The 12961-nt window shown below is 36.2% G+C and overlaps 2 protein-coding genes across 14 annotated transcripts in view; one reads left to right on the top strand and one right to left on the bottom strand.

Moving 5' to 3' along the window:
- The first annotated feature begins 353 nt into the window (after positions 1-353).
- spaw (southpaw) lies at positions 354-4665 on the top strand. The gene is made up of 3 exons (XM_067408179.1): positions 354-609; positions 3587-4407; positions 4513-4665. Exons 1-3 carry the CDS (start codon positions 354-356, stop codon positions 4663-4665), a joined length of 1230 nt encoding a protein of 409 aa, XP_067264280.1.
- Positions 4666-7809: 3144 nt separating this feature from the next.
- Positions 7810-12961, bottom strand: part of ank1a (ankyrin 1, erythrocytic a) — a 100943-nt gene continuing 95791 nt past the window's right edge. For all 13 annotated transcript variants that reach the window (XR_010896875.1, XM_067405957.1, XM_067405960.1 and 10 more), the window contains one exon: positions 7810-12232. Coding sequence is in view for 3 of the 13 variants with exons in the window: in XM_067405960.1 (XP_067262061.1) it covers positions 12191-12232 (42 nt within the window). In the remaining 10 variants the exon portion in view is untranslated. The remainder of the gene's footprint in view (positions 12233-12961) is intronic.

The raw sequence follows: 12961 nt of genomic DNA, 5'->3' as shown, positions 1-12961 counted from the left end.
GGCTAGGCTACTGCATTCATATTAAAACAAATGTTGAATTAACATGGTGGTTTACCTTTGGGTGGCCCAGAATCAAAGGATGTCGCGGGCACATTAGAGCAAGAGAGTCTCACGCCTCGCGCATTTAAAGCCTGCACAGTTTCGAGAAGCAGTGAACTTGACAGCTCTGCTCTCCTGTGATGTGCCTCATGGATCACAGGGATTCCGCGGACACTACAGGATGACAGGGGTCATCAGGGGCCAGCTGCACGCTTTAAAAGCACTGTCCATAGCTCGGCCACCCCGATCACTCGGACCACAGGCGAGCCAGGAGAAGGAATCGGACGCGCAATTGAAAACTTCATTGATTCGCAATGTCGATCCAGCCAATCATATTGTTCGCTACCTTGGCGGCTTCTCTGATACACGTCGAGTGCGTGAAGATCGATAACCCCGGCGCGCTCATGAGAGGCTCATATTCCGACTACAGTCTCCAGTCGTATCCAAGGTACCCTCTGTACATGATGCAGTTATACAGAGACTTCAGCGGGAAGATGGCAACTACTCCAGCCAGAGTCGACAGCCCAACTCTTCAGCAGTCTGACTTCGTCCTAAGCTTGATTGCTCAAGGTAAAACATGCACTATACCCGTCTTTCTTTAACTTGCTTAACTTATTTTGTATGCAAAATTAAATGTAGCCTACTCAAGCAATCAAATCTACTGTACCACCTCACCAAAATGGTACCTAGTAGTCTACATCCATCTGGACTATATGGTTTGGTGCATGATAGGCTGCTCTTGGACGAAGGCTACCTTGACTTGCCAATGCAGCATATAGTTTATATCAAAATATGTAGCATTTTGTTTTATGGGTGAATTAAGTTGATTGGGACACCTTTTCCAATTCACCTCAATGGTAAAATGTGTCCCAATCACCCTATACGTGCACTTATATGTGTACATATGCGTCCTTAAGTGCTGGGTAAAGGTAACTATGAGTTAAGGTTAAGTTTACGGTAGGTTCACTGCAAAAAATGCTTTTCTTACTTAGCTTTTTTTTGTCTTGTTTCCAATCCAAATACCTAAAAAATCTTAAATCAAGAAGCATTTTCTACACAAGTAAAAATTGTGTTGTTTTCAGAAAAAAAATTGTCAAAATTAACTGAGTTTTTGCTTAAAACAAGCAACATAATCTGCAAATGGGGTAAGCAAAATAATCTTTTTTTCTCGGTCTGAAATAAGATTATTTTGCTTACCCCATTGATAGATTATTTTGCTTGTTTTAAGGAAAACTCACTTAATCTAAGTAAAAGAATCTAAGTGAGAAAAGCACTTTTTGCAGTGTTCAGGATTAGTACCGAGTGATTATTGTATTTAGCTACTATAGATGCGGCAGAACTGTAAAATAAAGTGCTACACAACATAATTTTTAAATAAAATGTTTTGTTTCTTTAGTAATTTGCCAAAAATTTAGGCCTGAAAGAACAATATTTGACTACTGCATAACATTTCAGAAAGACATGTTTTGGTGTTGTTAGCACGTTGGTAAAGTCTTGATTGGTGTATTCAATAAGAACACGCGTTTTAAAGTAGAGTAAAGCCGCGGCATCTGGGGAACTCGTGGCTCATTATCAGGTCCGTCGCTCTTGAGCTATCTGACCCTCAGATTTTACAACTCAGTAGTGTCACAATGCTTATTCAACTTTAAAGAGCTGGCTGTTTTATGTACACGGGTGTGTGTATTAGCCCTTCAGACGTCTGTTAGAGCGCGAGGTTCAATACACATCTTTTGTCAAGCAGCTCCTCCATCCTGACAGTGCTCTGACATTTGGCTCTGACAGAACCTGAGTGAATCTCTCGAAACCTGTTGACAGAAATACTCTGGTTATATTTTATTACCCAATTTAAAGTTTTTTATTATTGATCGCCGTAAATAATGGGAAGTGTAAAAGTAAAAATTGCGAATTACGGACGGTCGCTATTGAAAAATTGTAGCCTAATATGTGCTTATTGTGTTGCATATAATGTCCCAATAAAAAAAAAATAATTTAGACATTCTACATTTAGGCTTCGTATTTATATAATTTATTTATTTATATATAGCCTAATATAATTTATTATTATTTTTCTCACTTTTCGTTCAGCTATATTTCTTAATATAGGCTAAAACTGAGTCGCTGCAAGAATCCTTAATGCTTGTTAAGGACACCAAAATGAAACCCTATTAAATTGTATGGCGAAATTCGTACCAATAGGCTATATGCCCCTACAATAGCCTACAACCTCAAATATTATGGATCTTCAATATGTTATTGGGAAAAAGGAAGGTAATTCAGTAATATTTCATTTCGATAGTCCACTTAAAGGATTAGTTCTATTACCTCAAGCTTTACTCACACTCAAGCCCTCCCGGATGTATATGACTTTATTCTTTCTGATGAACAAAATTGGAGGGATATTAATAAATATCCTGATGCATCCGAGCTTTATAATGGCAGTGAATAGGACCAACGAGTATGAGTTGAAGAAAGTGTCTCCATCCACATCCATCCATCATGAATGTACTCCACACTTATCTGGGGGGTTAATAAAGGCCTTCTGAAGTGAAGCAATGCATTTGTGTAAAAAACAAAATCCATATTTAACAAGTTATGAAGTAAAATATCTAGCTTCTGCCAGGCTGCCTTACGTATTCAACTTACGAAGAAAGTGTAAAACTCTCACAGTTCAAAACGCTTACATCCTACGACTTCCCTATTCAACTTATGGAAATAGCTTAACACTTATGCAACGCCAGTTCCATTTTTTTTCGTAAGTAGAATGTGGAAGGCAATCTGACGGAGATATTTACATCATAACTTGTTAAAAATTGATATTTTTCTTACTCAAACGCATTGATTCACTTCAGAAGGCCTTTATTAACCCCCCGGAGCCATGTGGAGTACGTTTATGATGGACTGAGACACTTTCTTCAGCTCATATTCGTTGGTCCCGTTCACTGCCATTATAAAGCTCGGATGTGTCAGGATATTTATTAATACATCTCAGATTGTGTTCATCAGAAAGAAGAAAGTCACATACATCTAGGATGTCTTGAGGGTGAGTAAAGCTTGGGGTGATTTTCATTTGAAAGTGAACTAATTCTTTAAGACATTCTACTATAAGTAGCCTAACTTTGCAACTGCATGTCAACTAACTCTCATTAGAGTAGTAGACTGCAGTGTAGGTTTTAGGGTTCGAGTTAGTAGAATAAGTTGACATGTTGTTGCAAAGTTACAGACAGTAGCCTATAATGTCCGTTGGGAGCATAAAGTGTTAGCAGATATTAAATAAAGTGTTAGCAGATATTAAATAAAGTGTTAGCAGATATTAAGCAGACAGTCTAATACTCTACTGAGCGTTAGTTGACATGTAGTTGCAAAGTTACTTAGCCTAGTTAGTAGAATGACTAAAGTGGACCATCGAAATAAAGTGTAGGCTAACCGATTCACACAAGATCAGTACGTCTTGTGGGACGGCATTAGTTTCCTTGGTATTTATTCCCTCTATTGCCTTAATTAGTAGCTAATTTCAAGATGTGACACGGACATTTTCTTCATTTTCCAGACTGTCACCAAACTGGAGAGCGATGGACCGTCACTTTTGACATGTCTTCCCTCTCAGCGAGTGACAATATTCAACTTTCGGAGCTCCGCATCCGTCTTCCCGCCTTTTCTGCATCCAGGCGCGTTATTGTGGATATCTTCCACTTGCGCAAACAGGATTGTGAGTCGGACTCGGTGTTTTGTCGCGATAAGAGACTTTTTCTGGGCAGCATCAAGTCGGTGCCCGACACTCCAACTTCAACCTGGAGAGTTTTCAATGTCACAGAGCTACTCGAACACTGGTTGAATAAGGAAACGGAAGCAGAGACCGAGCAGGTCCCGACACCAGTGGACAGAGAGGACACTGGAAGCGGCCAAGACTTAATGGAAGACACTGGAAGCGGGGGAGGCATACTTGAACCAGTTACTACAAAGAGTCGGCGACGAAAAATCCAGCATCCCACAGCAGAACGAGTTATGATTGTAGTTTTCTACAAAAACAATTTCTCCCACAGTGGCCAACGTGCCTCCAGCTTGATCAATACAGTGGCGCACTCCAAATATGTCATCCTGAACCGGGCTCCAGACGCCGCTCAAGGTCGGCGCCACAAAAGGAACCGGGTCGAAAGGATGCGCGTTCAGACGGACGATAGAAACGCGACGGGAATAGAGCAACAACAAGGAATGCTCTGTCGGCGAGTTGATATGTGGGTGGATTTTGATCAAATTGGATGGGATGAATGGATCGTACACCCGAAGCGTTATAACGCATACCGCTGCGAAGGCGAATGTCCAAGTCCACTGGACGAGTCTTTCAACCCAACAAACCACGCCTATATGCAGGTGAGATACTTAACAGTAGTCAAATTAAAAATGTTACAGCGTTTAAATAAGGGACAGTTTGGGATTATATGGGGTGATAACGCGTGTTGCTTTCTTTCTTTCCAGAGCTTGCTGAAGCTTTACCATCCGGAGCGCGTTACCTGTCCATCATGTGCGCCGACGCGCCTCAGCCCCCTCTCCATGCTGTACTATGAAGGCGACGGTGTGGTCATGCGCCACCACGAGGACATGATCGTGGAGGAATGCGGCTGTCAGTGAAGTTTGTTGCTGTGCTGTCACAAAAGTCTGACGATGCACTTTCAGTGGATAAATAATAAATAAATAAATGAAATAATAATAATAATAATAATAATATATACACTCTTAGAAAAAAGGTTCTATATAGAACCTTTAAGGGGTTTCCATCATGGGATCATTAGCCTATATGGATTTAGTTTTAATTAATTAATTTTGCTTTAATTCATTTGTAATTTTAGGAAGTGACTAGAAAAATTTAAATAACCAGTTAAACATGAAAGTATTATGCAAAAGGTAGACATTTGCTTTTATATAGAACCGTTTTGGCATTAAAATTGAGTCAAGAACCCTAGAGTTCCATTTAGAACCTCATTGAACCTGTTTTCCCAAAAACATTCCATAATTCTGTTCTTGAACTAAAGCACGTTTTTTTGTTGTTGAGAATTTCAAACAAGAACCGCTGAAATGCTGTCCAAAGTATGGAAATATTTAATATTTAAAAGAAACACTTGTAAATATTTTGTTTGAATTTTTTTTAAAGGAGTGTATATTTTTACTTCATGTACATATGGTTGTATTACGTTTAAGCAAGTGTAATGTGTATTGTGATAAAATGTGATGTGAAATGTGTTTGTGTTTTTTTACTATCTTATCAGCAGGCTTGATAAAGTTTTACAGAAAATATACAAACAAAGGAATAAAGCAAAACATTATTTCAGTATTTTATGTTGTTTGTGTTTGTACAATCATCATTTTTAGGCTGTAGATAGCCATACTGATCTCTCATTTGTATGTTTCTGTCATGACAACTCTCGGAGTGTTTGGTATGGTAATGGATATGACAATGTTGATATGTTTGGTCTTGGTGGAATAGATCTGCTGCTGCTGCAAAGCAAGACAGCGACTTGCTACTGCCAACACACACACGACACACTGCTGTGAGCAAGTAAGACATGCTGCTGCTGCTGCTGTACAATATAGTGTACATGACTTACTCGTAGCAATTCTATACAGGTGGAGCTGGGGAAGAGGAAGGGTTTTTGAAAGCACTGACAAAGTATTTGAAGGTTGAGCAGTCAGCTCACTGGCTACTGATATAGCAGGAACCAGCTGTGCCCTATACAGAATGGTGTGATTGCAAGCAGATTGAGTTAAGGGCCTATCAGCCTGTGCCATCTAGAGTTTCATGACAGAACTTTGTATTTGTTTACTCAAGTAATTCTTTACTAAACTTTTTTTTTTAAAGAAAGTTCTACATTGAGTAAAACTGACATTTCACTATATTTTCACTAAGAACCTAAAAATGCTGGGTTAAAAATAACCCAAGTTGGGTTGGAAATGGACAAACCCAGCAGTTGGGTTAAATGTGCTGCAGTTTTAGTTAACCCAATATTGTTTAAAAACTATATGGCTGGATTAAAATGAACCCAAAATATGTTGGACATTAAAAATCAGAAACATAAATACTACAGGCAAAAATAATAATCAAAAGGTGAACGTTTATTAATAGCACGTTAATAAATGTTTATTGTTTAATTATTATTCATTAAACTTATTAAATAAATATTCATTTGTTAAACATTTTAATAAATGTACATTTCCAACATACTTTGTATTCATTTTAAGAAAGCAACACAGTCATTTTTAAACAATATTTGAGTTAAATAAAACTGTCCAGCACGTTGGGTCAAACATTTAACCCAACTGCTGGGTTTGTACATTTTCAACCCAACTTGAGTTGTTTTGTGACCCAGCATTTTTTTAGAGTGTACTCAGCACAAAAATGATATGGTCATCATGTTTTTCCATTACTTGAACTCGTCAAAATCATTTAACAAATGTCTTCAGATCTTCTCAATGGACGACACATTGTCTGGATCATGAAAGCACCAATTCTTCATGTCCCCAATGCAGGATGGGGGCTGAGAAAAGTGTAAAAGGTGTTAAGAAGCAAAAGTACTTGAAGGATGGGTGGTGTGTAGAGGTGTCTGGATCATCACATTACATGTAGATGTCATTATAAGAGTTGGGTGGTCTGCAAACTTGGCGTACAATAAAGCTGCCATTAGGCGTGAGCCTGTTAACATGCTTACAATGACTGTCAAATGGCTTCACTTAAAAGGGCTTCAGGATTGTAAAAAAAAACAAAAAAAACAGTGGAAGTCAAGCATTTGCAACCAATGACATGAGTTTGGGGCACAGATAAGGGATAAATATATTACAAATATTGGATCCACTTTATACTTACTGTCTTGTGTTCTAACTTTTCAATTAATCATTTGACACAATGCACTTATTGTATACATACATGTTTTGATATTGTACTTATATTTAAAAATGCCTGCATGTAAATAATAGTCTTTTTTTTTTTTTTTTACCATTTTAGCCAAGGCTAATGCTCCAGTTTTTCATTTAAAGGTGTGGATGATTATGATTTCACTTTTTTAACTTTAGTTAATGTGTAATGTTGCTGTTTGAGCAAAAACAAAGGGAGATATTTTTTAAAGAATTAGCTACAACAAGCTTCTTCACAGATTAGTGACATCACTAACTCTAAAATTTACATAAACCCCGCCCCCAAAAACACAAAACAAATGGGGTGGGGCCATGTTGGGCTGCTTTAGAGAAGAGGAAGAGTTGTTGTAGTAGAGTGTTGTTGACATACCGTCATTTTACGCCGGACTGCTTCAGAAACGAGGATCAATTCAACGCTGGATTTGCACAAGAGATTAACATGATGACACATGCTAGTGGATGAGTTGAATCAACTCCACAGCAACAACATCAATTTATCCACTAACCATTCAGAAACGTCCAGTTTCATTCTAAAAGTTGTAACTTCTTCCTGAGTCTCTCCATCAGTGTCGACTCCGGTTTGAACAATGTAAGGCTGAACACCAACACTGACAATCCTCATTTTGGCTGCGTGAGATTCTCCAGCTTTGGTGTTGTTGAGCTGTTAAAGCTCCGCCCTCTTCTGGAAAGCAGCAGCTCATTTGTATTTAAAGGGACACACACAAAAACGGCGTGTTTTTGACAAGCTCTAATAAATGATCTGTGGGGGATTTTGAGCTGTAAAAGGGGCATAATAGGTCACTTTTAAAGCAATAACAATTCTACAACAGGACAGTAAGTAAAAAATGAGGATGACCACAAAAAGCCAGTTTTTATTTCTTTATTAATTCTGTAAATGTATCTTCAGCTGGTGTACAGGGTTGAATATTTCTATATATTTATATAGACATTTAAAACCTTGTCTGATTCAAAGACCTATAGTAGCAATAAAAATAAATACATAAATAAAATGAACAAAACTTTAAAGAAGCACAATGCTTCAATATTCCCACAGGCAACCCCCTGAAGTCTTGTTTGCTAAGATGCTATAAGTACATCCATGACATTAAAGTATTCCCATAATCCCAAATAGCAGGTCATAAATTCCCATTTGCAAGTGCAAAGCATTCTAATTAAATATAATTATATATGTATATGTATTAAAAGATGTATTAAAAACATCTTTTCTGTGCAAGTGTGCATTTTGCATTCCTTTTCATAAGTAATATTCTATTGCGTTTATATTGATTTCAAATCATTCTGTAGTAAATAGGAGTATAAATATTCTCTCGTTTTGCAGCAGTTCACATTTTTGCTCGAGGTTGTTTTAAACCATTGCTTAGACATCAAACAATTGCATTGCTAATTTGACGTATCCTTGCTGCCATACTGGAACGGACCGGCCCGTCGGTTTCACTTTGGGTTTTTATTCAGGGAGGGACTCGAGGGAGGAGGACCAGCGGACTGAGTGGATTTGTTTTGTTGCCTAGAATTTCTACTTCAAGTTGGCTAGAAAACCCAAACCATATAAATGACAACATCTGAAACACAAGCACACAGAATATGAACAAAGATCTTGTTGACATCTACTAGTATAACAAATTAGACTTTTGCAGTGAATTCTGTGAATTTTATCTCCGAGCAACATAAAAAATCAGATTAATAAAAAAATAAAGAAACGATTAGTAAAATGACTTTTTTTTTAATGGAAGACATGCATTTGTAGTTTCCTTTATCAGTGCATCCTTACATTAAAAGATTTCTTTAATAATTTGAGATCATAAAAGTTAAAAGTGATGCTTGAAAATATCAATGTGAGATAACAATGACTGAATAACAATGCTAAGGCATAAAATACAATGCTACAATAAATGGCCTATATTTGGTATTGTGCTTTTATGATATTAACTAAATCTTATTTTTATTTGCATACATCTGAGATGCTTGAATTTGAGGTTTTTAAGATTTTAATCACAGGATCATTTCAGGATAAATATTTATGCTGTACTCAGAACATAAAATGAAGAGTAAATATCTGAACTGAAATGAGATTGTTTGCACGAGTTAAAATCGCATGTTTTGTTGTATTAACACTAACAACCACCACCCATAAAAGGACAGTAGTTGATTTGTCAGATGTTCGATCTTATAATGAGGGCGTCAGTAGAGATGACAGCCAACCAATCACTGTTTGCATAATAAGATATATTAATGAGTTGTGCATGAATCCTACAGATCTACAACTGGACTGGCAGTTGTTGCAAAAAACCTCCTGAAGAAAGATACAAGTGGTTGAATTGCTGGAGAAGAATAATTTAAGTGCAAATCCAGATAATCCACATTATAGTTCAGTGTGTGTGTGTGTGTGTTTATGAAGTCAGATCTGTTCTGCTGAAGGACAGTCTGATCACAGTGTTCAGTGGCTACGTGTCTTGATCAAGCTTAAGAGAGGCAAACATTTTTGTCAGGCAAGTGTTGAGTGCCTATAAAATTATTAGGCATCTAATCTTATTAGTGAAATAAAGAGAAACAATACAGACTGTGTTGTTTGTGTGTGTGTGTGTGTGTATATAAATAAATATATTATGATTATTGGCATCACCTGGTGAACAAAAAGGCAATGAAAAATATAGTTTTAGCCAATGCTTGTTATGCTGAAAAGATGAGAAAAATCTAACCTTTCAGTAAAGTTGTTTTAAAATAAGAATAATAATATTATTATTAAATATTTTACCAATAATTGATACCAAAGAACACTTTTTGTGAAAACCATCTAATTGCCATTAATTCTCACTTAGATTTAGTTTTTTTTATACATTTCTATTTACTTTTCTTCCCAAAGAAAAATATATAATAGGAACGTTCTTCCAGTAACGTTAATAGAACGTTCGTTCAAAGTTATCTAACATTATCAAAACATTAGCACAAAAAATGTTATTTATACTTCATTCATGGAACATTTTTCTGAAACATTTTAGCTGGACTTTAGTCTATGTTCTTTAAACATTTACTATTTACTACTCATTTTTCCCCCCAGATGTTTCAGAGAGCATTCAAAAGCAATGTTCCATTAAACATTCCCATAATGTTTTCTCTAACGTTCACAAAACCATTTTTAAAACATTTAAAAAACTGGATGTTGTGAACGTTCTGAGAATATTCAGAAATAACGTTTTCATAACTTAATGGAAATGTTAGCAAAACATTCTAAGAATGTATTTTTGTTAAATGGATACACGTCAAAATATAAGCCAAACAGCTTCAGTTGTCTCTGTGTGTACAGTATACCCATATTTACACATAAAAGTATACTTTGGACTTATGTTATAGATTGATATGGGATATAAGGGATTTAGTATTATATAAGAGTCCAGGAAGGATTGAGTAAGACTGAATGGAAATCACTAGAACGGTGATAATTGCAGGGATGCCAATAATTGTGACATGTCAAGATGAAAATGCTATTGATTTTTGGGGTGTCAGAGTTATTGTGTAATGCCATTAAATGTGCTGAAATGGTTAAATTCTGTTCTAGTGTTTTTCCTTAAGATTTCTCAACAAGTAGGCCTTTCTAGTAGTGAGAAGGCATCATTTAAACATCTGGTGACACTTTACAATAATGCTGCTTAATGCATTAACTAACAATACATTTATTAATTTCTGTTAATATTACTAAAACTACAACTGTCCATCGTTATGTCAGCTCAGACACATTAAATAATATTAACATTTGATTTTAATAATGTATTAGTAAATGTTGAAATGAACATTAACTAAGATTAAGTTTTCATTGTTAGTTCATGTTAACTAAAGTAACCTTATTGTAAAGTGGGTAACACTTTATTTTACAGTGTCATTGTTACAAATGTTACATGTAGTTACTATAGTAATAACAGTAAATTATGCATAGTTACATGCAACTAACCCTAAACCAAACCATAATCTTACCCCTATAGTAAGTACATGTAGTATTCGTTAATATTCCTCAGTACTTAAATGTATAATTACACTGTAACAGACACCTTAAAATAAAGTGTAACCGTAAAGTGTTACCAATTTTTTTGAATGTACTTCACTGTTACCTACAAGACAAATTACAAGATTAATTGCAAATCATCTATTAAAAAGCTTTTATATTTGAATAATTTGACTTCACTGAAAGGTTAGTCATCTTAACTATTCGTATTAAACTAATAAACATTTTTTATTGCTTTTTTTTTTTTTTTTTGCTCACAAGAATACAGAAGGAAATCTTCAAACTAGCGGTTTTTGAAATGAAGCAAATGTTTACGGTGGATAACGTGAATGTCAATATAATGCTTACGTTCCTCTGTGCATATCATGCTATTAAGAGGAAGCTCAGGGTTCATATGACACAGAGGTAAGCAACGTATACAAAACAAAAAATAATCTGCAAACGTGTCCATATAGAGCCCCACAGTGATTTTAAAGATGTCCAATGTACCACATCCTACTGAAAAAAACATTTAAACTGCACAAATTGTGACCCTTGAGCCTAGTATATCTCAGGACTTCACAGCTCATTTGCTACACAATTATACCTTTACAATACACAAGACATGTACTATTGGACTGAACAAGACTTCAGGAGCAAGTATTGAGACAGCAGCATAATCATCGCATAGGTTGTTAATTTTTTTGGCTGTGAAAAGGAACACACGCACACAGAGAATACATTCACATCATATTTGAGTGCATATTATGTATATAATACCAGTACAAGAGGGTCAGACTCCTCCTCAGTAGAAGTGTGTTCTGGACTCAGTTGGAAGACTAAATTTCTGGAAACTCTTGCTGGATTGGACTAAAACTAGCTTTTGTGTCCCACGTGCCCCCCCAAACCACAATCTTAAGCGTACGCTTCCAGTTGGCCAAAGTCCTTCCCTGCACCATTTTTCAGCCCTTGCGGTATGACAATATTTTCTCACCTCATAATTGCTTGCAGTCAGTGCTGTATGTAAAGGCAGGCCATGCGACAGCACTTTCACATGCTGATATTGAGATTACAGGAAGCACTTCTCAAATGCTTGCTTTTTTTCATTGTTTGGTTTCATTTTATAAGAAATCATGCCTCTAGCCTCTAGTGTTTGTTTTGCTTGTTTAAAAAAAGTCCTAAAATCTCTTTTCGTAGCTGACATCCATTGCCTATCACCAGCGCTCTAGTTCTGCTTTCTTCTTTATTTGACGCCCATCATGTGTCGGTGAAAGATGGTTTGGGTCTAGGTGTCAAGTCCTAGAGGTTGGAAAAACAGAGAGGGAGGTTAAAATGCTGCAGAATAATGACATTTGCATTTAGATTTAAGAGCAAAATAGAAGCTCGACATGGTTAGTCTACGTTTTGGAGCATAAGAGCTGATCCAGCGCTGCAAAAAATGAATTTCCTACTCAGGATTTTCATTTTTGTCTTTTCTATTCCAGTACAAATATTTAAACCTTCTTAAATCAAGATGCTTTTACTTGAGGTGCTAAATTCCATAACATATTGGCCCGGTTTCACAGACAAGGCTTAGCCTACACCAGGATTAGGCCTTATTCAATTAGGATATTTAAGTAACTTTTATAAACATACACTAGAAAAATATATTGTGACAAAACAATGCCACTGACATATTTTAAGATTTGTCAGTACAAGATGCTTTCAGTTAAAACAGCTCAAACATGCATTTTAGTCTAGGACTAGCTTAAGCCCTGTCTGTGAAACCAGGGGATTAAGTCTTGTTTGCTGAAAAAAGGATCAAAATTAAGTGAGTTTTTGTTGAAAAACAAAATATCTGCCAATGGGGTCAGACAAATAAACGTGTTTTCCCTTTGAATTAAAGGGTTAGTTCACCCGAAAATAAAAATGATCTAATGATTTACTCACCCTCAAGCCATCCTAAGTGTATATGACTATCTTCTTTCAGCTAAACTCAATCGGAGTTAGTTAAAAAAACATCCTGGCTTTTTCAAGCTTTATAATAGT

The sequence above is a fragment of the Chanodichthys erythropterus genome, chromosome 13 (genome assembly GCF_024489055.1).
Source record: "Chanodichthys erythropterus isolate Z2021 chromosome 13, ASM2448905v1, whole genome shotgun sequence".
NCBI lineage: Eukaryota > Metazoa > Chordata > Actinopteri > Cypriniformes > Xenocyprididae > Chanodichthys > Chanodichthys erythropterus.
Note: the sequence above shows the minus strand (reverse complement) of the source record. Positions and strands in the feature narration are given on the sequence as shown.